We start from the raw sequence: 27,344 nt of genomic DNA on the forward strand, positions 1-27,344 counted from the left end.
TGGCCGCCCCACTCTCCCTACGCTGACACTAAGGCCCCTCCGCTGCTCCGGGAATCCACCAAGCCCACTCTACCGCGCCCACCCACTCCGATACCGCCCCCAGCCCCAGCCACTCCCCCACCGCCCCCGGCCCTCACTCACCCGCCTCCCTCCGCTCGCGCAGCCGAACCTGCCGGCAGCGACACCTGACAGCGGCCCAATCAAAGCGCGACTTCTTTGCAGTGCCACCAATTAGCGAAGGGCGCGCACCGGCAACAGAGTCAGGCTGCGTTGGCCGGCGCTTCTGCGCGGAGGAGCGTGACCCCTGGTGGCTCCGGGAGGGAATGCAACTTAATGCTCCCTTCCTTTGATTTCTTACTGCGTCGCCAAAGTCCAGATGCATGGTCTAGACAGAGACGTTCCATGAGACGACGGGGTGGGTGGGTGGGAAGCCTGATGCTGAGAAAGAGGAAGAGGCAGAGTTTGTGCCATTGCTGCTCCTTCAGAGCAAAACCAGGTCTTCCAAAGGCGGGTCGCGGTGGCTCACGCCTGTAATCCCAGCACTTTGGGAGGCCGAGGCGGGCGGATCCAGAGGTCAGGACATCGAGACCATCCTGGCTAACACGGTGAAACCCTGTCTCTACTAAAAATACAAAAAATTAGCCGGGCGTAGTGGCGGGCGCCTGTAGTCCCAGCTACTCGGGAGGCTGAGGCAGGAGAATGAGGTGAACCCGGCAGGCGGAGCTTGCAGTGAGCCGAGATCGCGCCACTGCACTCCAGCCTGGGCGACAGAGGGACACTCCGTCTCAAAACAAACAAACAAACAAAACCGGGTCTTCCGTTTGTCTTATGAGACAAAACAGGGTCTCATATATGTACAGATCCAATAAATAAAGGTTGAAAATATTAACAGATGTAAAGAGGAGTGACAGGGAGACTGGAGACAAAAAGAGACAAGGAGAGAAGCAGACAAGAAAGTTAAGAGAAGGAACAGAGAGATATTTACAGAGGAGGCAAGAAAATGGATGGACCTGGAATTCTAGACAAATTGATTCCTATCTCCACAGCCTGCTTTTTCTCTACGCTCCAGACAAAGCTGGATTTGAATCCTGGCCTTACCTTTAATATCTGTGCAGCCTTGAGTGACTCACTTAACTTTTCTGAGCCTTTATTTTTCTCATCCATAAAACTGGGATTAAAAACCTATGGCCAGGCTCGGCGGCTCACGCCTGTAATCCCAACACTTTGGGAGGCCGAGTCATGCGAATCACGAGGTCAGAAGGGTGAGACCATCCTGGCCAACGTGGTGAAACCCCGTCTCTACTAAAAATGCAGAAATTAGCTGGATGTAGTGGTGCGCACCTGTAATCCCAGCTACTCGGGAGGCTGAGGTAGGAGAATTATTTAAACCCAGAGGTGGAGATTGCAGTGAGCCGAAATAGCGCCAGTGCACCTCAGCCTGGCGAGAAAGCCAGACTCCGTCTCAAACAACAACAACAAAAAAACTAATTAAGGCCTGTTGTGGTGACTCATACCTATAATGCCAGCACGTTGGAAGGCCGAGGCGGCAGATTGGTGGAGTGCAAGGAGTTCAAGACCAGCCTGGGCAACATGATGAAACCCTGTCTCTACAAGAAATACAAAAGCTAGCCAGGCATTGTGGCCTATGCCTGTGGTCACAGCTACTTATGAGGCTGAGGCAGGAGGATCACTTGAGCCTGGGAGATGGAGTTTGCAGGGAGCAAAGATCACCTCACTACATTCCAACCTGGGTGACAGAGCGAGACCCTGTCTCAATAAACAACAACAAAACACCTCACTTAAAGGGTACTGATAATATGGAAGCATTTTGTATTGTATATGTTATTGTTCTTATTATCTTTGCATCTGCACTTGGGTTTCCCTGGTCAAGACAGTTGTTCCCTCTTTCTTCTCTGCAACATTAGAGGTCTTGCCACTTTTCCAGTTGTGCCACATTGTACTGACCCCACAAGGCCTCCTGAATGGACATAGAAATGATTCTAAGGGCTGCAATAGATTATTCTAAGAGGAATAGATGCCTCACTAGTTCATGCCCAGGCTCATACCTCCTCCACCACTCTAGCCCTTCAAACTAGCTATTACAGCATCTTCCAGGTAGTTAACTTCCGTTACTGTCCCCCTGAAAATGTAGACTCTGTCCCTAGTAATCATTGGAACAATCCATTTCAACTCAATGAAATAATACATATAAAAGTTCCTTGTAATTGTAAAGTGCTTTAAAAATATTAAATACTATTTACAATAATAATTCTTATTAAATAAATAAAATACCATATATCAATACCATATATTGATTACTTCCATATGCTGTAAAATAACTTTTTAAATGAGCATTAATATATGATGTGCCTGTCAAAGGCACATGAGGGATAAGAAAAGTGCACAAGTGGCTGGGCGTGGTGGCTTACGCCTGTAATCTCTGCACTTTGGGAGGCTGAGGCAGGCAGATCATGAGGTCAGGAGATCGAAACCATCCTGCTAACACAGTGAAACCCCGTCTCTACTAAAAATACAAAAAAAAAAAAAAAAAAATTAGCCGGACGTGGTGGCAGGTGACTGTAGTCCTAGCTACTCGGGAGGCTGAGGCAGGAGAATGGTGTGAACCTGGGAGGCAGAGATTGCAGTGAGCAGACATCACGCCACTGCACTCCATCCTGGGTGACAGAGCAGGATACTGTCTCAAAAAAAAAAAAAGAAAAGAAAAGTGCACAAGTACATGTGTTTTCTCAGTGGAATTATTGTTCACATTTGGGAAGCTACTCTCTAAACTTGGGTAATTTCTCTACTCCTCTGGCTGTCTTATTTCTCCTTCTGTAATTATCTCTTCCCACTCCCTATTCCTTAATCTTAGTAACCACCCTCTCAATCAAATAGCTACCCTATGGCTCTGGAAGATTATCTCCCTATTAATCTGGATAAATACACGCTATTCTAAGAAGTTATATTTATTTACTCATGGCTACTTTTTAACCTAGGTAAAGAGACCCCACAACACAGGTAACATTTTCCACACTGCAGCTGCATAATTCTGTTCTCTAACAATTGATGTCTTACCAGGAGAAGAAGGAATGGACCCAAAGGAGAGGTGGATACTTCTAAGAATACCCACAAATGAAGAAGGTGGAAAAAAAGAACACAAGGAAGGCCTAAGGGGAATGAAGGGAATGAGAGTAGTATGGGAGAGTTCTTGATGTAAAGGGAATTCTCTTTCCCAAATACTCTCTCTTAAGATTTCTGAGTATCTTACTGTCTTGCGGGTACAACAGGATAGCAGAGGTAAGGGACTAATGCCACAGTGCCACTCCACCTTAACTGACCGTCTATGCTGAAGCCCCTCATCTCTATTTCAACTCTAGCATTCATTCTCCTTGCTACCAGGACAAAGGTCAAGTCATACCTGGAGCTAGGAAACAAAGCCCTCTCAAGTCTGAATATGAGTTTTATGAGGAGAGAGGGCAGAAGAGGGGATCACGAGGAAGGCAGAGATGCCCTGACGACCTCATGCCCTGGTACACCACTTGCCTCTGGATTAAACAGCATTAGGGAGCCAAGAAAGGAAACACATGTGGTGTCTGGAGACCTGTGCCTGCCTGTCCCAGTCCCACACCCAGTCATCTCACCACACCCTTCACCACCTGACTTTACGTTGTCCTCCAGCCCAGGAACTAGGAACTACGGAGAGAGAAGCCAAGGGAGAGGAGGAAGAGGAAACTAAGGATTCCCTGCTCAACCCCAGCCCCACACCCAGCACCACCAACAGGTGAGCAAGCTTGCCGAGGAAACGCAGAGGGCATCCTGTGAGCAGGAAACACGTCTGAGTCTGGAAAAGACGCAGAGAAGTAAAAGATCAAAGGCGAGGTAGGGGGCGGGGAGGAAAGTGGGAGAGACAAAAGGAAAACAAAAAGTGGGGGATCATGAGAAGTAGAGGCAGGAAATAACAGGGCTTCAGACATGGGTGTAGAGTGGAGGTGGAGGACACAGCACAGATGGCATAAGAATTAATATTTCCCTGGTTCCTGCCAGGGACTCCTTTCTCAGCCTTGTAAGGAGTGCACAGAGGTGGCAAGGAAGCACCTTGCTCCTCTTCCTGGTTCTAAGGAAAAGGTGACCTTGAGCCAATGGGTGTCTTTCCCAGTGCCTGCCTCTAACCCTGTGCTTTCTCCATATCCTCCTCTGGTATCTGTGTTTATTCCGCGGTTTCCCCGCGGCTGCCCCCGGGAGAAGGGAGAGGTGGCTGGGGCAGGCCGAAAGCAGAGGATAGGTTGGGCAATGTCACCCTTCCACACCTACAGGGTAGATGGATCGGGTTTCGGTTTAAACCGAGGGATTTGGGGGAAGGGTGTTGGGGTTTAGCTAGTCCACGCGGGTGCTGTCCTCCACTTGGTGCTGAAATCTGGGCCGCCACATCCCGGGGGCGGGTGGGGGCTACATCCCCGGCTTTAGACGCGCGAGTCTCAGGTCCCGCTAATTACCTGGCGGGTGCTGCCCACCTCTGCCCCCGCGCACCTAGCGCGGTGGCAGGGGGGAAGGCGGGGCCTCGGGGAGCCCCACCCCTGGAGACTGCGGCTGGGGCCTCCCCCTCCTCCGCCAGCCTGCCACTAGCTCATTGCGCCTCTCCTGCAGTCTGGTTGGCACCGGCTCCCATTCCGGCTCCAGCCTCCAATCCGACCCCCATTTCGGCTGCAGCCTCGGACCTAGCTCCGGCCCTCAGTCTATCGGGTTGCATCCTCCCTCCCTGTTCCGGATCCTATCTTGCGCCAGCGCCTACTCCAGGATCCCGTAGCCAGACCTCAAGCCATGGCTGGTCCCTTCTCCCGTCTGCTGTCCGCCCGCCCGGGAATCAGGCTCCTGGCTTTGGCCGGAGCGGGGTCTCTAGCCGCTGGGTTTCTGCTGCGACCGGAACCTGTACGAGCGGCCAGTGAACGACGGAGGCTGTATCCCCCGAGGTAACAGTGCCTGAGGCGCGGGAGGAGGCGGGGGCAGGTGGTGATTGAAGGTGCGGGTAGAAATCAGAATCCGAGCAACAGAAAAGGGCTATAATCACGAAGGCCCTGGAGCTGGAGGGCTGTACAGTCTGCAGACCTCAGCGGGGTGGGGGTGGGGGCCAAAACCATAAAGCAAGAACATTTCTGGGGACCTGCCAAGACCACCTCTGGCCCTGCGAGTTCCAGCTGCACTCGCTGCCCAAATCCCTAATTATAAAGCCTGGAACTATCCTTTTCACTCCCCTCCATCTCCTTCCCTCATTTCCTCGATTCCTGTCCTTAAGGCTTTTCCCCTCCTCCATCCCTAGTGTTGTGTCATGGGAGGAAAGAACTGAGCAGATCTGGAGGAACTGAGTTGGCCAGCCAGAGGCAACTAGAACTACTAGAAAAGCATAGACTCTGAAAGTCCCTAAAGAGATTACCAAGGTTTAGCCTCTTTCTAATTCCCCCTCCTCCCACGGAGCAAAGCCAGACATGGCCAACTGGACAGCTCCCAGGTAACTGCATTAGGTCTAGGGTCTGTGCCCTCCCTCCATGGTCACTGGGTACCCCCTCCCCAGCGCTGAGTACCCAGACCTCCGAAAGCACAACAACTGCATGGCCAGTCACCTGACCCCAGCAGTCTATGCACGGCTCTGCGACAAGACCACACCCACTGGTTGGACATTAGATCAGTGTATCCAGACTGGCGTGGACAACCCTGGCCACCCCTTCATCAAGACTGTGGGCATGGTGGCTGGAGATGAGGAGACCTATGAGGTAGGGGGTCCCCAGAGTCTCCCTGATGATCCAACTCATCTTCCCAGTCATCCCAGCTCCTTCCCCCTAAAGACCTCTCACTTTCCCCCAAGACTCTGAGCCCCCCCATTCTTAAGTGTTCTGACCCAGTGAAATCAATGCACAGTTGAAGTCTGGGGAAGGATCCCCTCTCCTTAACTATCTCTCCCTCTTAACTCCCCTTAGGTATTTGCTGACCTGTTTGACCCTGTGATCCAAGAGCGACACAATGGATATGACCCCCGGACAATGAAGCACACCACGGATCTGGATGCCAGTAAAGTGAGTTCAAATATCCCACTTCTGATTTGCATTGCTTGTGTACAACACTGTATCTCCCATCCCTTCACCTTATTTCCTGACTCATGGTCATTACACTGCTGAGCTTTTAATCTTAATGTAAGGAAAGAATCATATCTTAAGGGGCAGCATATATGGAGATGAAAGGATAGATAAGAATGACTATGGCCCGAGGTGGGCGGTTTGGGGAAGGGTCTGCAATGCTCCCTTCAATTGGAGTGCTTTCCCAACGGGCCTCTTCTTCCAATGCACACAAGTAGAATGCACAGAGTCCTCTAATGCCTAAGGAAGATATCTCCTTTCCCAGGGGCCCTCAGTTCCCACCGTGTTTCTGTGACTTATATTCATTTCCCTTATCTCCCAGATCCGTTCTGGCTACTTTGATGAGAGGTATGTATTGTCCTCTAGAGTCAGAACTGGCCGAAGCATCCGAGGACTCAGTCTGCCTCCAGCTTGCACTCGAGCAGAGCGACGGGAGGTGGAACGTGTTGTGGTGGATGCACTGAGTGGCCTGAAGGGTGACCTGGCTGGACGTTACTATAGGCTCAGTGAGATGACAGAGGCTGAACAGCAGCAGCTGATTGATGTGAGGGTCTTAAGAGGGCGCTGGTTGGTGGGAGCAGATGGAAAAAAGAGCCAGAGGGAAGGCTGGGCCAGATGAGACATGGGCTCTGAGAGGCCCAGGGGCCACCATGAAGATTCTTAACCCAAGTCCCGTTACTCTTCCCAGGACCACTTTCTGTTTGATAAGCCTGTGTCCCCATTGCTGACTGCAGCAGGAATGGCTCGAGACTGGCCAGATGCTCGTGGAATTTGGTATGAGGCTGCTCCTTACCTCTTTTGTCTTCATGCCCTCATAAATGCTTTTTTTTTTCCCTCTATGTCTCCCAATTCTTGCTTTGCCTCTTGAACACTGTCCCTCTCCTGCCCTCAGGCACAACAATGAGAAGAGCTTCCTGATCTGGGTGAATGAGGAGGATCATACACGGGTCATCTCCATGGAGAAGGGTGGCAACATGAAGAGAGTGTTTGAAAGATTCTGCCGAGGCCTCAAAGAGGTTGGAAAAGATTGTGTAGGGGAACTAGGTGGGAGGACATAAGGAAAACCAAAGAGTAGCATAAATAGATTATGTAATTTATCAACCCACCCAGGACATGTCTAACAGTAAAAAGGACTATCTAGGACTCACTCTAGGAATAAAGGTATAAACCAGCTGGGACCATACTGGGAAAACCAGGACATGTGGTCACCCTAAGATTAGGAAAAGAAAGAGTGTCAGGAACCTTAGGAAGTGAATAAGGCAGTTGCCAGATAATGCAAGAAAGGAATAATTGAGATGTCAGGTCAGTGCCTGGGATGTATGCGGTGGAATGGTGAGGTGTGCAGATAAGGAAAACATTTGAGCTTAGACTGATGTTGGCAGGGAGAGGTTGCTGCGTTCACGACTTTAATATAACCATCCAGGTCTGAGCCAATGTAGGCCTAGACTCCGGGTTCTATCATTCTTGTTAAAGTATCAGGTCGAGGCTTAAAGTTGAGAGTTGGGAGAGAGACTGGGGAAGGTGGAGGATAGAATGGTTCGAGTTCTAGAATATGTGGCTCTATATGAGAGGTTGAACTGAATCATCAATCCTACATAGACTGGGTCTCCATATTCAAGTCTACATTAGAAATCCCCATAAACTCAATTCAATTCTTACTGTATGTTCTCAAACATACAGTTCTATTTTAGGTTTGCAAAGAAAAAGGGCTCCTCTTTTAGATTCTGAGAAGTTTCTACTATTTTAGGCAAGTAATAGATAACATATTCTGACTATGAGTGGGTCGGGAAGTACCTTTAAAATATATGCCTCAGTTTCCTCGTCTATAAATTGGGATAATGAGATTTTCTACATTTTAGGTTGTTGTGGGGATTAAATGAAATACAGATAAAGTACTTAGTCCAAAGTAAGTGCTTAGTAAGTGTTAAACTGTTAGCTGCATTATTATTCTAGATGGAAGGGTTTCCCCCATGTTCAGCATGTAAGATATGCCCTATGCCATGGTTCTTTCTGAACTATAAACAGGATCCTTTTACTCACGTTGGGTAGTGGTCTTTGTGACCGTCACTCTGGTAGATCCGTTGTCTCTTCAACTCTAATAATCATCTTCATGACTACGTGGTTAATTGAAGCAAAACGCCTTCCCCCTGCCCCTATTCCTATGAATCTGGCTTTTCTGCTCTGTTTTCATCTTTCTCTGCATTGACACAGGTGCTCCATTCACAGCTAACAGAACGTTATCTTACCTCTTCCTGGCAAAGCTTACACCTTCATCTTCTGTCTGAAAGGACCCTTCCAAGCTCTAGGCTCATTAGCAAAGCAAAGATAATTGATGCATGCAGAACTCATTGAATAATCAGTCCTCTCTCAGTTCAGTTTACCACCTCTGTTCATTTCCCTAGATCATCCCTAATACACCACTCCTTCGAGTTTTCTTCTTTCACATATTATTTCACAATCTCATTATTATGCACATCATAATTTTGCATCATGCATGCATGAAAACAATAACAAGCCATTTTCATTAAAAAGGACCAGTGTCATCCATTCACAGCCAAGTTTCTGTTCTAGACATATTTCTACTGTTCTTGTGTGTCTAGCTAAGGGAGGGTCCAGGGTTAATGAAATATCCCTGATTTTTCATTAACAAAACCTTTGTGGACTCAGGTGGAGCGACTTATCCAAGAACGTGGCTGGGAGTTCATGTGGAATGAGCGTTTGGGATACATCTTGACCTGTCCATCTAACCTGGGCACTGGACTTCGGGCAGGAGTGCACATCAAACTGCCCCTGCTAAGCAAAGTAAAGGAGTTCTGGGGTTACAGAGGGGTGTGAGTAAGGAAGGGTGAGTTGTGGATGGGGAGGGAGTGGACCCTTTGGAAAGGAGCCAAACATGTTGTAGCTAAAGGGTCAGGGGACAGGCCAGGCACAGCGGCTCATGCCTGTAATCCCAGCACTTGGGAGGCCAAGGCGGGCCGATTACCTGAGCCCAGGAGTTCAAGACCAGCCTGGGCAACCTGTGGAAACCCCATCTCTACTACAAATGCAAAAGTTAGCTGGGTGTAGTGGAGGCTGAGGTGAGAGGATCACTTAAGCCTGTGATCACTCCAGCCTGGGTGACAGAGAGAGATCCTGTCTGGAAAAAAAAAAAAGTCAGGAAACAGAGCTCTGAGCAGGTTCAGGGCTCTTTCAGGTAGGACTAGTCTCTGCCTCTATCGACCGTGCTCCCAATCCCTATCTCCTCTCTAGGATAGCCGCTTCCCAAAGATCCTGGAGAACCTAAGGCTCCAAAAGCGTGGTACTGGAGGAGTGGACACTGCTGCCACAGGCGGTGTCTTTGATATTTCTAATTTGGACCGACTAGGCAAATCAGAGGTGAGATCCTAAGGGATTAGGGTGAGGAGAGCTATAGGTCTGTGGGGGCTGAAATATGGCAGTGAGTGAGCCTCCGCGATGTAACATAATCTGAAATGAAATTCCGGTCGAGTGGGGAGGCAACTGGAAATCAGCAGGCAAGTCAGTCAGTGCTAAAGAAAAGCTCAGATTGTAGGAAGCAGAGATCAAAGATTAGTGTCCTTCAGGTGGAGCTTGTGCAGCTGGTCATCGATGGAGTAAACTATTTGATTGATTGTGAACGGCGTCTGGAGAGAGGCCAGGATATCCGCATCCCCACACCTGTCATCCACACCAAGCATTAACTCCCCACCACCAACTGATGTCTCAAGATTCCCAGGAGTTCTGCTCATTCTAATGATGGCCCTTTCTACTTGCTCTGGACCTGCCCCCGCATCCCCTGCCTCCATCCTAGTAAAGACTCCTTGCTATGCTGCAGCTGTCTATGTTATTTCTAATGGTGGGGTGAGGAGGGGAGCAGGCTTCAGGAAATGAAAAGAGGCAGTGGGATTATTTATGATGGAAAGAGACTCCAGATATGGCATCCTGGGAACACTGATTCTCAGGTGGGTGGAAAGCATTAACATTTTACCCATATTCCTCATCAGCTTCTGAAAATAATCAGGATGCACTTCTGTTTGCACTTTATTCATTATGACTTAAGATTTCTCTCCCCACAATCTCCTTCTACTGTAGAGACAGGCTCAGAGCAGGTGGCCAAGGAAGCTGATAGTCAATACCAGGGACCAGGAAGGTCGTGACCAGTCCTGGAGGCCCCAGGCTGTACTTCGACCTATAATAGACAGGGAATGGGAGTCGTATCACAACTCTGCTCTCCAGGAGCATTGATACTTGGAAATTAGCGCTCTGCCTGTAGACTCCTTCACTCCAGGGATCTCCCTGGGTGCACTCTAAGAGCCAGACAGCACCAGATTAGGGGTTTGATTCGGGGTCAGGAGATGGAGGCTCAAGCTGTGCAGCTGGGAACTCACCTTGCTGTTCCGGGCTCTCCTTGCCCTCATGCTGGGCCCATGCAACTGCTCGTCGCTGCTCAGGACTCAGAAAGGCCATTTGCTCAGGAGTGACAGCCACAGCCTGGGCACTGGTGAGACTAGATAGTTGGGTGGGACTAAACACCACCTGGGGGCAGGGGTAGGAATCAGTGCATGCCAGTTGGGCCCTGGCTCCCCTGTGGTCACCCCAGTCCATTAATACTTACAGCAAATTTAGGAGGAGGGATGACAGAAATGGCAAGAGGAGTAAGGCCCTGGATCTGTCCCTGCAGCAATGCTGAAAGAGCCAGGTCTGGGATCCCAGCTGTTGAAGCAAGTGGCATCCAAACATTTTCTTAGACTCACCTTCCTTCTCTTCAAACAGATAGACCTTCTCTAACTACTTCCAAAGTGCCCTACCGTAGACCTTCCCCAGTATGTCTCTAGCCCCTTATTTAAACACCCTCTCAGGTCCCCACTTTAAGAATTGCAGGGCAGTCTTCCATCCAGTCCACCCATGGTATAGAAACCAAACCAACTTGCACCAGCAGTAGCCCAGCTCCCTACCTGCTATGGTGCCAATTTCAGTGAAGATCTCAGGCCCCCAGTTACTGATTGGGCCAAAGCCACCAGGCAGTACAAGGAGGTGGGCCAGAACCTCCAGTTGTTCTTCAGAGCACTGGAGATGCAGGGTGCCCAGGAAGAGGGCTGCTTGGCTATAGAACAGTGGGAAGGAAGGAAGAAGAATTCAGCTTCAGCGAAAGGGGCTGTGGTCATGAGACAAAGGAAGAGATGGCTTCAGATGAGTTCCCTTCCTCCATGGGACCAGACCTTCATGATCCTTCTTTCCCCAGTAAGTCCACCTTTACCTCAGCACCACCACCCTCAGCCCCTTCACAAGTGACCTAAACTCCCAACTGCTGATGTGCTGGAGCTCCTCTGGCCGCAGTCCACAGAGCGTATAACCCAGCGCTGTCAGATGAATGAAGTCCAGGTGGCTCACATGCCGACCACTCTGCCGTAGGAAACTGGAGACCACAACGCGGAGCTGGGGTGGGGGTTGGGGGCAGAGGGGAAGGAGAAAAGTTACGGAGAATGAATGGACAGGGAAGTGATAGGTGTTGCTGGGTTACACTCTGTTACTATTAAGACCTAAAGAGTCACGGGGAAGGCTGAGGACTCAGAAAAGAAAAGGATAGAAAAAGAAGAGGCCTCCAGGAAAAGAGGTAGGAGACAGTATTATGTGTTCAGGGCCTCAGAGTGAATAAATCAGAGTCCTGAAGGTCACTAGTAGGGGGTATCAACAAAAGATAGAAAGAATGACCAGGTAGGGTCACAGGAAAAACTTCCTTGGGCTTTAGATGATCTACAGGGCTGGGTCTGTGGGATGGGTGTTTGGGAAGTGGTAGGGAGGAGGAAAGGTGTTACCTGAGTGGAGCTCCAGCCATCTATCTGCCCCAGGGTGCTCAGCACTCCCCAGTCCACTAGGATCAGCTCCTGTAGTTCCCGATCTCCTAGACCTATTAAGAGCCGACCGAGCTGCAGGATCTGCTCAGGACGAAATCTCCGGGGGGGACCCCACAACTAGGAGAAAGAGAGGAACAATGTGAGTGGAAAAGCAGTGGATTGGGAGTCAGAATGCTGGGTTTTAAGTCTTGCCTCTGCCCTTAGCTGTATAACTCTAGGCAAGTCACCTGCCTTTTCTTTAGTTTCCTCCACTGTCAAATGAGACAGTTGCCTTACAGTTCCTCTAACGTGTTTTGAAAGACAATGCAGGCCGGGCGCGGTGGCTCACACCTGTAATGCCAGCTCTCAGGGAGGCAGAGGCGGGAGGATAGCTTGAGCCCAGGAGTTCAAGACCTGCCTGGGCGATATAGTGAGACCCCGTTTTCCACAAAAAGGGAGACAAAAAAAAAGACAAAAAAAAAAGCAAAAGACATTACAGTCAGTGGAAAAGAAGAGCAAACTAACTCTAGTCCATGAGTTCTACACTTCTTTGTGCATCAGACATAGAGACGCTTATTAAAACACAGATGCCTGAGGCCCAGCACAGTGGCTCACAGCTGTAATCCCAGCACTTTGGGAGGCTGAGGTGGGAGGATTGCTTGAGCCCAGGAGTTCAAGACCATCCTGGGCAACATAGCGAAACCCCATCTCTACCAAAAATACAAAAATTAACCAGGTGTGGTGGTGTGCACCTGTAGTCCCAGCTACTTGAGAGGCTGAGGCAGGAGGATCATTTGAGCCCAGGATGTAGAGGTTACAGTGAGCCAAGATCACACCACTGCACTCCAGTGTGGGTGCTGGGTGACAGAGTGAGACTCTGTCTCAAAAAAAAAAAAAAAAAAAAAAAAAAGCAGATGCAGATGTCTGGACTCTTTCCCCCAGAGGCTTATTTATTTACTTATGAGACTGGGTCTTGCTCTAACACTCAGGCTGGAGTGCAGTGGTGCGATCTCGGCTCATTGCATCCTCTACCTCCTGGGCTCAGGGGATTCTCCTACTCCAGCCTCCGGAGTAGCTGGGATTACAGGCATGCACCACCACACCCAGCTAATTTTTTTTTCTATTTTTAGTACAGACAGGGTTTCACCATGTTGCCCAGTCTGGTCTCAAACTCCTGGGCTCAAGCAATCCACCTGCCTCAGCCTCCCAAAGTGCTGGGATTACAGGCATGAGCCACTGCGTCCAGCCTCCCCAAAGGTTTTTATTAAGTCAATCTAGCATGGTAATCTGGCACTGACATTGTTCCCGTGCTCGGTTCAACAGCACATACACAAAATAAATTGGAATGATACAGAGATCAGCATGGCGCCTGCGCAAGGATAACACACAAATTCATGAGGCATGCCATTATTTTTTAAGAAAGAAAAAAAAAAGAATAAAGGAAAAAATCTGTTCTCTTAATGATTGTGATACACATTAAAATTTGGTAACCACTGCTATATTCCCTCTATTCATTATACTAGCTCTCTTTCCTCAATATTTATCCCCCCTCACCTCCTACTTGTGACCCAAATCTTCTAACTCTTTTATCTCCTGCTTCCCCCACCTCTCATCCAACTCTCCATTCTCTTCTTCTCCTACATCATACTCAAAGAGCTTCCTCATGGCCGACCTTACTTGGCTCTCCATCACTAACCTGTTTTGCTTTCCCCATGCTGCCCACAATTCCTTGGGCCCAAGTCCTGCATCTCCTGCAAATAGTGTCAGGCAGTCCTCAAAGTCTGAGAGGTTCATCTCTGCAATCTGGGTTGCAGACCAGGCTGCTGGGAATGTCCCTCGTACATCTGCACAATTTGGCACAGGTTCTGAAGGGGGAAGGCAGGGCCAGGAGGTATCTGTAGATGGAATGACTCTTCCAACCTTTGGAGGATGGAGCACTGTGGCAAGTAGGGATCGAGGGAATATTACAGAGTAAGATGAACAGGGCTTAGAAGTTAATAGAACAAGAAGTGATTGGAGATGCCAAGTCCCTTGTTTTATAGATGGAAGACTGAGGACGTTGGTCAGGGATTTAATGGCAGAGCTGAATTTGAACCCAGTTCTTGAGCCTCACAATGTCTCCTTCAAAGCTACTAGGGATCTCCCCAGCAGAGAGCTCCACACTTAGCCGAGCTAGAGCTTTGTCAGCTGTTTAAAGAGACAAGAGAGCAGGAAAATGGAAGTTCTAGGCTAAAAGAAAACTTAATAGTTTACAAACTCCCAAAGCTATAGAATTCTAGAACTAGAAGAGATCTGAAGATCATCCCTCTAACCTCTTTGCTTTATAAATTAGAAAACCCAGTCCCAAAGAAAAGCACATGTAGAACCCAGACTGTTTGACACTCGCTGTACATCCTGCTGGACATATGAGTATTTGGGTAGTTTCACCTGGAAGATCCTCAGCAGCTGGTCGCACAACCCCTGCTACCAGGGCTGCTTTCTTCGCAGCCAGCTATGGCCCCCTAAACAGCGGTCCAACTCTGCTCTGCTCCCAGCTCTGCTGCTTTTCTAGAAGCCGCTCCAGGGTCTCTGGACCCAAGGCCTCCTGCATGAGAAGGTAGAAGGAGAGTAGGGAGATCTGGACAGATCAGGGCCTGCTGCTGTAGCTGTAATTCCAAAGTCCGGTCTCTGTTTCGCAGTCTCCCCCTAGATCTAGGCTTCATATCCTTTGCCCTCTTTGGCCATGGGTCCCCATAACCAGCTCACCAGTCCCCTCTATGCATTTACTCCCTTCCTTTCTTCCTTCATCTCATCCTGGAGATCAAGGAAATTGCCTCAGTAGACAGAGTGAACACTAGGCATCCAGCTTGCTCTACTTCATCCTGGCTCCACAACTCTGGTTTCCTGGGGACAGGAAGAAAATCGGGGGCTGGGGAGCTGAGAGAACTGTGAGGAAAAGGAAGGGGAAAAGAGGACATGCTAGGATTTGGGACACAGGGCTCCAAGGGACCTTAAGAATATAGAACAGGCTGCCACTGATGATGGTGGTTGAAGGATTGGGTACAGAATGAGTTAGAATCTGAAGTTCTCAAAGGTCCATACCCAAGAACAGACTCCTGCAATAGCAGCCATCCCAGCTCTGTGGCAAATGTCTCTCCTAGGCAGAAACCTTGCAGCTGACTGAGATGGGACAGCAGGATCTGTAGGGGGATCTGTCGTGTGCTCTCTATCCCCAGGAATCCAACCAAAGGGCCTAAGGTCTCCAGCACTTCCCCTGAGAGAGGAAGACTCCTTTGGAGTTGTAGCAGCTTTAATGGGAGCAGGGGAAGCAGGCAGTCTGGCCAGGTGGTGGGAATAGTCTGCTGGCAGCGATGGGTATAGCAGTGTAGTGATAGGTGAGAGTCTGGACTTGGCACTCAGAGAAAAGAAACCATGGGGGCGGAAAGGGACCAAAGCTGGGACAGAAGTGGAATGGCATTTGCCACTGTAGCAATAAACACCTAAGAGCCTCACACTGCAGGCTGCTGTGGTCAGGTGTTGCTGATAGTTAGGCACCAGGCGAACAAAGTCCCTTAGCTTCTCTGAGCCTTGGTCTTTTCAGCTGAAAGCAGGGTGGGTGGCCTGGAAGATTTCTCAGGCCCTCGCAGCTTTGACATTATTCTAGGACAATGTGGGTAGATCATGCTGTCCTGCATCTGGAACTGGGGAGGGCTGCTAATGGGTACAGAGCTAACCAGAACGCTCAGGGCCACTGCAGGGTAGTGGGGGAGGCAGCACCAGCCATATGAAACTGCCCCAAAATGGGGAGAGGAGCTCAGCTGGGAGATCTCACACTTACCTGACCAGGGACACACACAGCTGGACCAGCACCTGTTGTACCCATATTTTTCACGCCATCTTTAACCTGCATGAGAATTGGGTGTGTGTGTGTGTGTGTGTGTAAGTGGGGAGGTATGAAACGCCTTCCCTGGCCTCAGGGAAGACGCCTTCCTCCCAACCAGAGAGAGCCCGTATCCCTGATTGTCTCATCCTCCTTGCTACTCTCATACCCGAAAGGTCTGCAGCAGTGCTGCGGTCTGGCAGGCTGAGAGGCGTGACAGTTCAGGGGCCAGGCAGGAACAAGCCCCAACCAGGACTCGCCTAGGGATGGCCTGGAGTGTCTGGGGGCTGAGGCCAGGCAGCAGAAGATGCAAGGAGCAGAGTTCCTCCAGGGATAGCTAAGGAGCAAGAGAAACAAGAGGCCTGAAGAGGAAGGGAAGGGTGGTGGGGAAGACAACAATCACAATGCAGCAAGGCAATAAGTATGAGGGGAGTGGAGAGAGAGGAGGGGCAGATGCAGAAGCCAGGGGAAAGGGGGATAGAGACTCTGGCGAGAGGCTGAGGTTGCAGCTACTCACATCGTGCCTAGGAAGGAGCCGTCCAAGCAGCAGGACAGCCTGTGTTGGGATGGGACCAAAAACAACAGCTCTCAGGACCCAGCAGCCAGGTCCTAAGTGGGTTCCTAAGGCAAACCCTCCAAAACTTCCCATTCCCTCTTAAACATCCCCAGTAACCATCCTCAGTGACTCAGGTCCCTTCTTGATCTGAGGAAAGGGAATGAAGGTGTCCTCGTGTGGACAGAGTTTACGTCTATTGTTCACCCAGGGAAAGGAGGGGCTGGTTTTATCCCTGAATGGGATTCTCTTGACAGGGCTCAAGCATGGATGGAGGGTGCATGCCAGGGAGTGAGAGAGGCAAACCTGAGCAGGTGTAACACTAGCTCCCTGAGGGCAGGAAGCATGGCTCTAAGCTGGGGCTCTGACAGCTCCTGCAGGAAGCGGAGGCCCAGCTGAGGGAAGAGCGGGGCCCAGACCTGCAGCTCCCGGGGGCTCAGCACTGCTCCTCCAGATGAGCGCAACACCCCCAGAAGTTCATATGCCACCTGTAACCAAAGAAGGTTTAGGACTGGAGAGAAAAGACAGATGAACCTTGAACTTCCTCTCTAATCCCACATCTGAATTTCCCAGGGCTTGGGCTAGGGTTTGGAACTAGGGATTGGACTGGAGTAGATTAGGTTCAAAATGGCAAAGGGTGTGTTTGGGGTGCCACAGACCAGATAGGGAAGGGCCAGGAAGAGGTGGTAACAGGTAAGAATGGCCATGGAGTAAGGAATGGAGGTTGCAAAAGTGGGATGGGGGGCTGGCACCACTATGTTCAAGTTGACACAATGGGAAAGCCATCCACACAGACCCAGGGGAAGCCCACAGTCTTCTAGGCTTGTGCTGAGGGGCTCACCCGTCCTTCCGGGCTGAGGGTCCCGTTGGCTGCACATTCCAGCAGCCCCCGTTCTACCGGCCCCATCGGATCACTCAGGGGCACTAGGCTCTGCAGCTCCTCAGGGCTCAGGAAACAGGCGAGGGGCCCAAGCCTGAGGAGGGCATGAAGCTGACCTTTGTGTGGTCCCTGAGGCTAGCACTAAGCAGGCCTGGCAGCAGACCGTGTGGGTACATACACTGGGCACTCTGACCACTACACCACTACACAGGGGCACCATCTATAGACCTCTCCTGGAACTCTGTGCTGCCTGGGGCCACTGCCTACTCCCTTGCCCCTTCCTTCCTAGAACACCTACCCACCATGACACCTGTACCTTCCTCTCTCTACCTCTTCCACTCTGGCCTTGGTTACTGATCCCACAACTCACCTGCGTACCTGCTCCTCACCATCCTGGACACTCTGGTTTACCAGGCTGCGCAGCACATGGCGGGCATGCCCGGGCCCCAGACCTGCTGCTGGCCAGCTATCCTCCAGGGCCTGGATCTGAGATGGGGAAGGTTAGCTCGCACTGGGGTCACTGTGGGGTTCTTGCAGGGAGGGGCCACTGAGAGACATGCCATTGACTCTCGTCCCCACTAGCAGAAGATGGGCCAGTCAAATAAAGAAGATGATTCTCATACCTGGTGAGGGCTGAGCTGCAGAAAGCTCTCCAGAGGGAGGTGGGGGAGGAGGGGCAGCACTGCCCACAGCAGCTCCTGGGGCCAGGCAGGCACTTCCCCAAACAGTTCAGGGGCCAGCAGACGCTTTGCCAGAGCCTCCTTCTGTTCAGGCCTCATTCCTGGGCTGTAATCCCGGATGGCAGCCAGGCTACGAGGAGTAATGGGTCTTAACCCTTTGTCTTCTTCCAAACTGTGTTCCCCTGACCCTCTGTAGTCCTGCTGTCTAGATAGGAAGGAGACTCTCCCTGTCTTTGTTTTGTTTTTTTGTTAAGATGGAGTCTCGCTCTGTTGCCCAGGCTGGAGTGCAGTGGCGCGATCTTGGCTCACTGCAACCTCTGCCTCCCAGGTTCAAGTTATCTTCCTGCCTCAGCCTCCCAAGTAGCTGGGACTACAGGCGCCCACCACCAAGCCAGGCTAATTTTTGTATTTTAGTAGAGACAAGGTTTCACCACATTGGCCAGAGAACTCCTGAACTAGTGATCTGCCTGCCTCGGCCTCCCAAAGTGCTGGGATTACAGGTGTGAGCCACCACGCCCGGCCTCTCCCTGGTTTTATAGAGAGGACCTCTCTGATCCTTTTGTAGTTCATTAGCATCATGACTGGGTTTTCACACTCAGGTATGAGATGCGCCTCTCTCAAACCTTGTTACGATGTTGGCACATTACCTATCTGGCATGAAAGAAAAAAACAGGAGCTCCGGAAGGAGCCGCTCCAGCTGGATGGGGTTGGCCTGACCCTGACAGGAGCAGGAGGAGTGGTACAGGAACCTTACACACTGTCGTTGACTAACAGGGATGGTGGGAAGCGCATCAGGTCAGAGACAGCCAAGAAAGGGATGAGTGGTGACAGGTCAATGAAGAGCTGGGAGGTGAGGCGCGGGTACCGCTGGAGCAGCAGGGCTGTCAGGCGACCCAGGGCCTGCTCCTCGGATGGTGGTACCTGTGGGGACACAGGAATGGATTCTGCCTCTGGAGATGCTCAGTATCCCTGCCACTTCCTCTCTGGAGTTCCTCCTCCCACTAAGGCAAGCCCTCTGAACACTAGGCTCCAGGTGCCCTTGCTCCCCTCTTTCTCTATGCTCACCTGCAGCTTCCCCTGCAGCATGAGTGTCAGGAAGCCCTGTGCAGCCTCCCTCTCTGCTGAAAGCACCAGCTGCTGGAGGTTTTCTGGGGGCATATGCAGGTATGCCTGTGAACAGGAGGTCATGGTGGGTATGGCCTCACAGGGCAGGGACCTCTGGCCATGGCTGTCACCCAGCCCACCCATGGGCCCTCCACCTGTTACCTGCACTAGAATCTGCAGGGCCCAAACACTCTTTTCCCTCTGGAGCAGATCCCACAGCACAGGCTGGTGGGAAGAAAGACAATATGCCAACAGAGCTGTCTTCTCTGTCTCTCCTGCAGCTCCCCCAGGCTTTCCAACTCCACTTGCTGGGATGCTCGTCCTTCATCTCAACTGTGATTCTTCAGATATTAAGCTCTTTTAGGTCCAGGATCATATCTCTAATTTCTCTTGTACCCTCTCCCATGCCAGGTCCATAGCTGGATCAATTAATACTTGCAGACCTGAACCAAATACTATGAGACCATCTAATTCCATTTTACTGGGCCCAGGGCTTGAAAAAAATGGAGCCCCAAAATGGAGTAAGGAATCTTTATATATCCTACAGAACCTAGCAAAGTGCCTTGCATATAATAGGCATTCAGTGAATGAATTATGGTGTTTAACATATTCCCACCCCTCCATTCTACAGAGTAAAAACTGAAGCCCAGAAAAACTAAATGAAATTGCTTGCCTAAGATCACACTAATTTGTGGCACAGTTGAACCTAGAACCAAAGTTTTCTGATTGGTAGTGTCCCTGAATCTTTCTCATTCCTGCCTTATCTTCCTGTATTCTGCCAGCCTCCAATTCTCAATCTCTAGGAAAAAAATCAAGAGTCCTCTAACTTGATCCTTTTTCTTTCTGGTGCAGAAAGCAAAGAGCCTAAAAGAATAACAAGGTAATATTTATTGCACGCTTGTGTATCATGCACTGTGCTAAGCCCACAGCATGTATTATCTCATATACCAGTATCATCCCTAGTTTATAAATGAGACGAGAAAAATATTGCTCAGAGAAGTTAAATAACTCATTCAAGGCTGGTCACAGAACCAAGATATAAATCCAAGCCTGTGTGACTCTAGAGCTGTGTGCTTCAACTACTACCCCACACTACTGCCTCTGAGTACACGAGGAATTCCCCTGGAGGGCCTTCTCACTGTTCTAGGAGCTTTCCCTCTGGCAGAGCACTCACACTAAAGCAGGCCAGCAGTTCCATCTTGCTTATACCAGAGCTGGGGTTGACAGTGGGTTCCAAGCCTGGTGGGGTTGGCTGCTCCTCCTCTTGTTCCAGGTATTCCCCAATTGTCCGTAGCACACTGCGCCGGCCCTCTGGGCGAAAGGCATCCCAGAAGGAGCAGTTGTCCGGGAGACTGGAGAGCAGTAGGGCCCGACCCAGCATCCCCTGGGCCTCAGCGCCCCCAGCCCCTGGACCCAAGAGGAAGGTCAGCAGGCGGAGGAGATAGTGTAGGCGTGTGGGGTGAGCAATGGCTGGCACAGAGGACTGACAGCGTGGCAACTGGGATAGCATGCCAAGGAGGAAGGGGCCAGGGGTCAGACAGAGTGGGGATGGTCCCAGTGGTGGCAGAGAGGGCAGAAGGGGGCCCAGCAGCCCTTCTAGGAAGCAAGTGTCATTGCCCCCACGGCTTGTCCGGCACTGGCCTGCTAGCCAAGGCCAGAAGGGCACCAGGGCCTCATACATGGTGTCATTGGCACAGACCATCACCAGGAAGCTGCCCCCATCTGGGCAGCATTCCCCACAGGGTCCAATGTGGCAGGGTGGGAAAGCAGTGACATCTGGGGTGGGGCCCTGGCACACATGCTGGACCCAAGCCTGGTTGCTGGGGGGCACAGCCTGTAGACTTGCCTCCCCACACAGTCGCTCAGCCCACAGAGTCTCGTTCTCCAAGAAGCAGCCCCAAAAGATGTCTGGGGTGAGGGGAACAGGGGGCAGGCCTTCAGGGCAGCTGGTAGGGGGTGGGAGCAGGCCAGCACAGAGCCGCTTCACCAGGCGGCGGTTGGAGCCAGACAGGGCTGAAAAGGAGAGGTTACTACAGATCGCATTCAAAAACTCATCAGGAAACTGGTCATGACAGGCCTGTAGCCAGCCTTGGGCACCTGGTGCCCATGAGACTGCATACCACACAGCGGTCTGGCAGATGGCAATGGTGCTGGGAGGGGGCTGTGGAGTGACAGGCTTGGTGTGTTGGCAGAGCAAGTGGATGGAGAAGTTGGAACTGCTGTAGGGTGGTGCTGGGCCTGAGTGGTTCTCACAGAGGGCCTCCACAGTGATGGCTCGCCGTTGGCATGGGCTGATGTGGGCTGAGGGCTGAGGAGCTCTGGGCAGAGGCACACCTGCACTCAGGCAGTGAAGGAGGGCAGGGGGGGGGGGTGGTGATCCAGACAGAAAGCCCAGCGCCTGGACATCCCAGGAAAGGTTGTGCCGGACGCCCCTGGGTGCAGAGGGAGGAGCAGGCAGGATCTGGTCAGTTCACATTTCCTCTGGCTGAAGATTCTGACCCTGACCCAGAGCCCTCAAGGGGCATGGCAAGCATAGGCTTTTCTACAAGTGAGGTCCCTGAGAGTTTAGGCATTACTGGTTGAAATGCTGCCACAGGGCAAAAAGGAGAGAGCTGCCCCGCCAAGCTCCAAAATCACCTAGGAGAAGCCCCAGTTGGAATGCTTTCTGTCCACCTGGCTCCCTTCTGTTTCCTTTCTTCATATGCTTTCAGATAGCTTACACACAACCCTCAGCGGGCCTCCCGTTAAGAAATCTGCTCAGCAACTCAATATGTCTAACTATGCTCTGGCACTGTCGTACTGAAGTAGGAGGAGGGTAGAGGAATCCAGCTGTGTCCTTATTTTCCAAATCCCATCTTTACTAGCTAACATTATTAAGCACTATGTGCCAGCACTGTTTTAAGTTGTTTGCACACACAGTATCAACTCATTTAATCGGGTGCAACAACTCTGTGGTAACTAATATTATCATTCTCATTTTATAAATGGGGAAACTGAGGTATAGAAAGATTATGTAACCTGCCCAAGGTCATATGGCTAGGAAGACGTGGAGCTGGGACACCAACCCAGACAGTCACACTCCAAACCCACTAAACCACACTCCTCCCATCAGTTTTCCTCTCTAGAGGCTGATGTCAACAGTTCTCCACCTCTAGATTTTCCAGGCCCAATCCCTCAGAACTGGTCCCCTCTTACTTACCATAAGAGCAGCTGTTGAAGGTTACCTAGGAGAGAAGGAATAAGGAAGAGAACTACTCCAATTTCACTTTCCTTGCCCTGCCACATCCCAGCCCCAGCCCTGGCCACACTCACCTCCCTGGCACTGCCCATTGGCATCAGGCTCTGGCTGCCCCAGAATGGAAAAGACCTCATCCTGCAGGGAGTGAGTGACACGGAGCAGCCCCTCCTGAAAGGCAGCATAGAGGGGGGCCCCCACTGTGCGTAGCAGACCGCCCCAAAGCGCCTCCTCGGACCCGAGCTCCCCTGTTGGGGTAAGCAAACCCAACAGACCCTGCAAAAAGTGAGGAGCTGCCTCCCTCCCATAGAGGCCTGTGGCATTGGTGGGATCCACACTGGGCTGCACCTGCACCAGAGCTTGCCAGCGTGTGCCCTCTAACAACAGCAGCAGAGAAGGCAACCAGTCAGCAGCCAGGACACAGTCAGAGGGCCCATTACGGGTGCATGGGGGCCGAGTTGGGGTAGGGGGGCCCCCAGGAACTAAGGCTCCCAGCAGCACCTCCACAAGTCCACCCAGCACCCCTGCCTGGTGCACCAGGAAATCTCGGAGAGTCTGCTCCTGTCCCAGCAGTGCCAGCAGATCCCCCAGCAGCCCTAGCATTGGCTCCCAGTCGGGGCTGCCTGTCAGTGTCACTAAAAAATCATGGAGCTGGAACGCAGGTGGCTGGAGAGGTGGGGGCTCTCCTACTGGTCCTTCCCCCATTCTCCCAGGCTCAAAGGAAGAAGAAATGTTGGCCAGGAATGTAGAGAACCGTGAGTGGCTCAGGGAGCCCTGGGAAGCCTGGTCCAGAGTGGAGAGCAATGACTTCAGGAAGGAGAGACCAGGGTCCAGGGACTGAGGCCCCTAGGGGCCAGAGTCACTGTAAGGAGAGAAACCAGAGGTTACTAAAGGGGAGGAATATAGAGCCCAAACTCAACCCTGCCTCTGAGCACAGTTCTCTACCTGGATCTAAAGATGAGGTGAGGGGATGGTCAGCTGAACCCCTTTCATTGGCCCATAGTAAGTCTTGGCCTGCTTTTCTTAGCCTCATTTTTTCCTTTTGCATAAGTCTCTGCCTCTCTCCTTTGTCCTTCTATCTAACAGGTTAACCTCCACATTCTTAAAATCTTTTTCCAGCCACCCTCCTCCTCATCCCCAGTTCTGTTCACTGTTCTTCTCACCTGCAAAGGACAGCAGCAGCAGCAGTAGCAGCAGGGGCCAGAGGCTCAGAGCCATGTTTCCAGGTGAACACTGGTACCGGAGGGGAGTTCTGGTTAATCTCAACTGTGTGGGATAGCCAGGTGAGGGCAGGGCACTGCAGGCAGCCTGAGGCTCCACTGACACTGTAGTGTGGTCTTTCAGGAAACAATATCTGTAACCTGACAGCAGGTTTGTTACCTGAGCCACTGAATATCTGATCCTTTGGCTCTGGAGAAGGGTAGGCTTCTGTGAGAGGAACCAATGATAGGGTATCCCAGGGGCCCCTGAGAGGAACCCAAGGAGATTGCTTGAGTTAGGAGCCCCTGATGCAGAAAGGAATAGGCAGACATGGAGATGGAGAACTGGAGAACAGGTGTGTAAGGGTGTAATCTGGGGTTCTGCAGAAATATAGAAAACAAAGAGGATAGAAAGGAGCTAAGAAGCAAGTAGGATTTGAAGAAATTGAGGAAGAAAGGATGCCCAGGAGCAAGAAACTGGGCAGCAAGGTATAAACAGATGAGAAATGAAGACAGAGGTCTGGTCCAAGGATGGAGAATTCAGGAAGAGGAAAGCTGCTTTCGACTCACTACCCAGAACCACAGAGTGTCAAGAGCTGAGCAGCACCCCAGAGATCACATAGACCAAACTTTTCAACTTATGGATAAGGAAGCAGACCCAGAGAAATGTGATTTATTTATTAGGCCATTCAAATGTTTGGGTCTTCCCTTCCCCTCTGAGATGCCCTATTATTTGGTTCTTTCTCTGTGGTCTAGGTGAAAGCCCTCTCAAAAACTCTGAGCCAGGAGAGAAACCAGATTCAATCACTACGCACAGGGACTGATCTCCCTACACACAGAACTGCTCATGGAACACAGAGAGAAAGAGATGTCATTCAAAATAATCTGGTCTGGTCAGGGTTAGAAGTCTTTTTTGTTGTTTTCGTGTTTTTTTTTGGGGGGGGGTTTGATTTTGGTTTTTTTGAGATGGAATCTCTCTCTGTTGCCCAGGCTGGAGTACAGTAGGGCTATCTCACCACTGCAACCTCTGCCTTCCAAGTTCAAGTGATTTTCCTGCCTCAGCCTCCTGAGTAGCTGGAATTACAGGCATGCGCCACCACGCCCAGCTAATTTCCGTATTTTAGTAGAGATGGGGTTTCACCATGTTGACCAGGCAGGTCTTGAACCCCTGACCTCAAGTGATTCGTCCACCTCAGCCTCCCAAAGTGCTGAGATTACAGGCTTAAGCCACTGCCACAGGCCAGGGTTAGAAGTCTTTTCCATTCTCCATTTATATTTTCCCAAAGGCCTTCACTTTACACCAACTCTAAATAGCAATTCAACACTGAAGCTATACCCAAACTTTTATTCTGTCTTTCTTTCCCTAGAACCCTTCCCCATTCTCTCCCTCAAATCCACACGTGGAACTTCATTATTAATGTGCTTCTGACCTAGAAGATTCACTTAGGATCACGGAGTTTTACTTTTATGTATTTATTTAGAGACAGGGTGTTGGTCTGTGGCCCAGGCTGGAATACTCTGTATGATCCTAGCTCACTGCACCCTCGAACTCCTGGACTCAAGCAGTCCTCCTGCCTCGGCCTCCCAGGATCACAGAAGAGACCTGAGGAATCCTCTGGTAAGAACTTCTCATTTTATAGACAGGGGAATTGAAGCCCAAAGAAATGGAATGACTTAACCTGGGTCACAAAGACAGCTGGGAGCAATGATGGGATTTTCCAAGGCAAATCAAAAGCTGAGATGCGTGAAATGATCTGTTGTGTAATTTTACCAACATTCCCTTTGCCCATCAAGGATACCACATCTAGTCTAAAAAGCAGACAGATGAATCTGAGGGAGAATATGACCCGAGTTCCCAACAGCTTTCCAGTTCCAGCACATCCTGTAATCCTTCTGAATTTCTGCCCTTCATTCTGTAACAACCCTCTTATAATAAATTCTCCGGCCGGGCGCGGTGGCTCACGCCTGTAATCCCAGCACTTTGGGAGGCCGAGGCGGGCGGATCACAAGGTCAGGAGATCGAGACCACGGTGAAACCCCGTCTCTACTAAAAATACAAAAAATTAGCCGGGCGCGGTGGCGGGCGCCTGTAGTCCCAGCTACTCAGGAGGCTGAGGCAGGAGAATGGCGTAAACCCAGGAGGCGGAGCTTGCAGCGAGCCGAGATCGTGCCACTGCACTCCAGCCTGGGCGACAGAGCGAGACTCCGTCTCAAAAAAAAAAACAAAAACAAAACAAAACAAAAAAAATTCTCCTTTTTTCCTCATAGGGTAGCAAAAAATGAGATGGTCTAGGTTCAAACCCTGGTTCCAGCATTTACTAGCTGTGTGTCCTGGGGCAGCTTCTAAATCTGTTTTTGGTTTTTTGTTGTTGTGGTTGTTGTTGCTGTTGTTGTTTTTACTGTAAAAAGGAAAAAATCCTAGTGTAGAGTTTTTGTGAGAATTAAATTAGATAATGTATTTAAAGTGCTTAGTGCAATGTCTAGCATTCATTCAACAAAGATTAAGCACTTATTACGTGCCAGACACTGGTACAGAATAAACATTCACTCAGTGTTACTATTACTTTATTAGAATAGCTCAAGACGATTTTTTCTACTTGAAACTAAAGGAGTTCTAATGAAGACATAAATGATTATCTGGAAGTTGTATCTTGAGTGAAAGACCTTCAGAACAAATATGGAACTAGTTGAGTCAACCAGAGAGAGAAACAATGAGGATTCCCTCAACTCAGCATGGAAAATTTCCTGGCAGTCCATGTTCTGCTGTTGTAAGCCGTTGATTAAGCAATTCTCTTGCTGCTAAGGATTCAGACTATGTGCAAACTGAGGGCGAAGTGCTTAGGGTTTATGTCAAATATACCAGGCTATTTGAGTGTATTGGTTATTGCTTATAATTTGATAAAGTTCAACAAGAGCGAGACAAGTTCCAACCTACAGATGACCAAATGGAAACAGAGAACAACCAGCAAATTTAAATTACAAGGGTCCAGAACAAGAAATTAATCATACGTCCTGCTAAAATGAAATGAAATGGATAAGACTGGTGATAACTAGAACACTCTGTGATTTGCCAGTTAGAATGGATATACCTGGGAAGAGCCACAGGAGTTGAGAACTCTGAAACATCCTCACTCCCCAAAACTCCCACAGGGCACTCTCTGCCTGACAAGAACAGATGCCTGCCTAGCCGGTCGCGGTGGCTCAGGCTTGTAATCCCAGCACTTTGGGAGGCCAAGGCGGGCGGATCATGAGGTCAAGAGATTGAGACCATCTTGGCCAACATAGTGAAACCCTGTCTCTACTAAAAAATACAAAAAAATCAGCTGGGCGTGGTGGCATGTGCCTGTAGTCCCAGCTACTTGGGAGGCTGAGGCAGGAGAATCGCTTGAAACTGGTAGGCGGAGGTTGCAGTGAGCCGAGATCGCACCACTGCACTCCAGCCTGGGAAACAAGAGTGAAACTCTGTCTCAAAAAACAAAAAACAACAAAAAAAAACCCAGATGCCTTTTTTTTTTTTTTTTTTTTTTTTTTTTTTTTGAGACGGAGTCTCGCTCTGTCTCCCAGGCTGGAGTGCAGTGGCCGGATCTCAGCTCACTGCAAGCTCCGCCTCCCGGGTCCACGCCATTCTCCTGCCTCAGCCTCCGGAGTAGCTGGGACTACAGGCACCCGCCACCTCGCCCGGCTAGTTTTTTTTTGTATTTTTTAGTAGAGACGGGGTTTCACCGTGTTAGCCAGGATGGTCTCGATCTCCTGACCTCATGATCCACCCGTCTCGGCCTCCCAAAGTGCTGGGATTACAGGCTTGAGCCACCGCGCCCGGCCTTTTTTTTTTTTTTTTAACTGAGTCTCACTCTGTCACCCAGGCCGCAGTGCAGTGG

At 50.5% G+C, this 27,344-nt stretch overlaps 4 protein-coding genes and 2 non-coding genes across 35 annotated transcripts in view; 4 read left to right on the top strand and 2 right to left on the bottom strand.

The window, feature by feature from the left end:
- HYPK (huntingtin interacting protein K) overlaps positions 1-27,344 on the top strand; it is a 171,171-nt gene that overhangs the window by 58,152 nt on the left and 85,675 nt on the right. Inside the window, exon 1 of one of the 28 annotated variants that reach the window (XM_050799646.1) lies at positions 413-416. The exons of 14 other annotated variants lie outside the window; for them this stretch is intronic. The gene's annotated coding sequence lies outside the window, so the exon portion shown is untranslated. 13 more of the 28 variants (XM_050799622.1, XM_050799605.1, XM_050799625.1 and 10 more) reach the window with 13 other exon arrangements.
- On the top strand, positions 4,557-9,953 carry LOC126959847 (creatine kinase U-type, mitochondrial). 3 transcript variants are annotated; one of them, XM_050799537.1, is made up of 9 exons: positions 4,557-4,967; positions 5,567-5,765; positions 5,970-6,065; positions 6,448-6,669; positions 6,814-6,899; positions 7,018-7,141; positions 8,793-8,927; positions 9,375-9,500; positions 9,707-9,953. In XM_050799537.1, the coding sequence occupies exons 1-9, from the start codon at positions 4,819-4,821 to the stop codon at positions 9,821-9,823; spliced, it is 1,254 nt and encodes a 417-aa protein (XP_050655494.1). In that variant the 5' UTR covers positions 4,557-4,818; the 3' UTR covers positions 9,824-9,953. The 3 variants fall into 3 exon arrangements, with proteins under 3 accessions (XP_050655494.1, XP_050655495.1, XP_050655496.1); XM_050799538.1 differs by lacking the exon at positions 8,793-8,927 and having other exon boundaries at positions 4,572-4,967; XM_050799539.1 differs by lacking the exons at positions 4,557-4,967; positions 5,567-5,765 and having other exon boundaries at positions 5,972-6,065; positions 6,492-6,669.
- On the bottom strand, positions 9,948-13,621 carry LOC126959286 (stereocilin-like). The gene is made up of 7 exons (XM_050798180.1): positions 13,598-13,621; positions 11,939-12,094; positions 11,416-11,558; positions 11,078-11,226; positions 10,738-10,835; positions 10,511-10,658; positions 9,948-10,311 (listed from the first exon to the last, which is right to left on the bottom strand). The coding sequence occupies exons 1-7, from the start codon at positions 13,619-13,621 to the stop codon at positions 10,223-10,225; spliced, it is 807 nt and encodes a 268-aa protein (XP_050654137.1). The 3' UTR covers positions 9,948-10,222.
- Positions 12,025-25,403, bottom strand: LOC126959798 (stereocilin-like). Its single transcript, XM_050799399.1, is given in 16 exon segments — positions 12,025-15,839; positions 15,985-16,152; positions 16,333-16,371; positions 16,675-16,703; positions 16,706-16,856; positions 17,210-17,342; positions 17,619-17,734; positions 17,872-18,058; positions 18,683-18,849; positions 18,994-19,098; positions 19,195-19,257; positions 20,207-21,464; positions 22,232-22,256; positions 22,345-23,115; positions 23,118-23,129; positions 23,431-25,403. Coding segments are annotated over 16 exon segments (3,369 nt in total). The 5' UTR covers positions 23,486-25,403; the 3' UTR covers positions 12,025-15,749.
- LOC126960193 (U6 spliceosomal RNA) lies at positions 13,264-13,370 on the top strand. The gene has a single exon (XR_007727780.1). It is a non-coding gene; the product is annotated as a U6 spliceosomal RNA (small nuclear RNA).
- LOC126960460 (small nucleolar RNA U13) lies at positions 18,482-18,585 on the top strand. Its single transcript, XR_007728004.1, has one exon. It is a non-coding gene; the product is annotated as a small nucleolar RNA U13 (small nucleolar RNA).

This window comes from Macaca thibetana, chromosome 7 (genome assembly GCF_024542745.1).
Source record: "Macaca thibetana thibetana isolate TM-01 chromosome 7, ASM2454274v1, whole genome shotgun sequence".
Lineage (NCBI taxonomy): Eukaryota > Metazoa > Chordata > Mammalia > Primates > Cercopithecidae > Macaca > Macaca thibetana.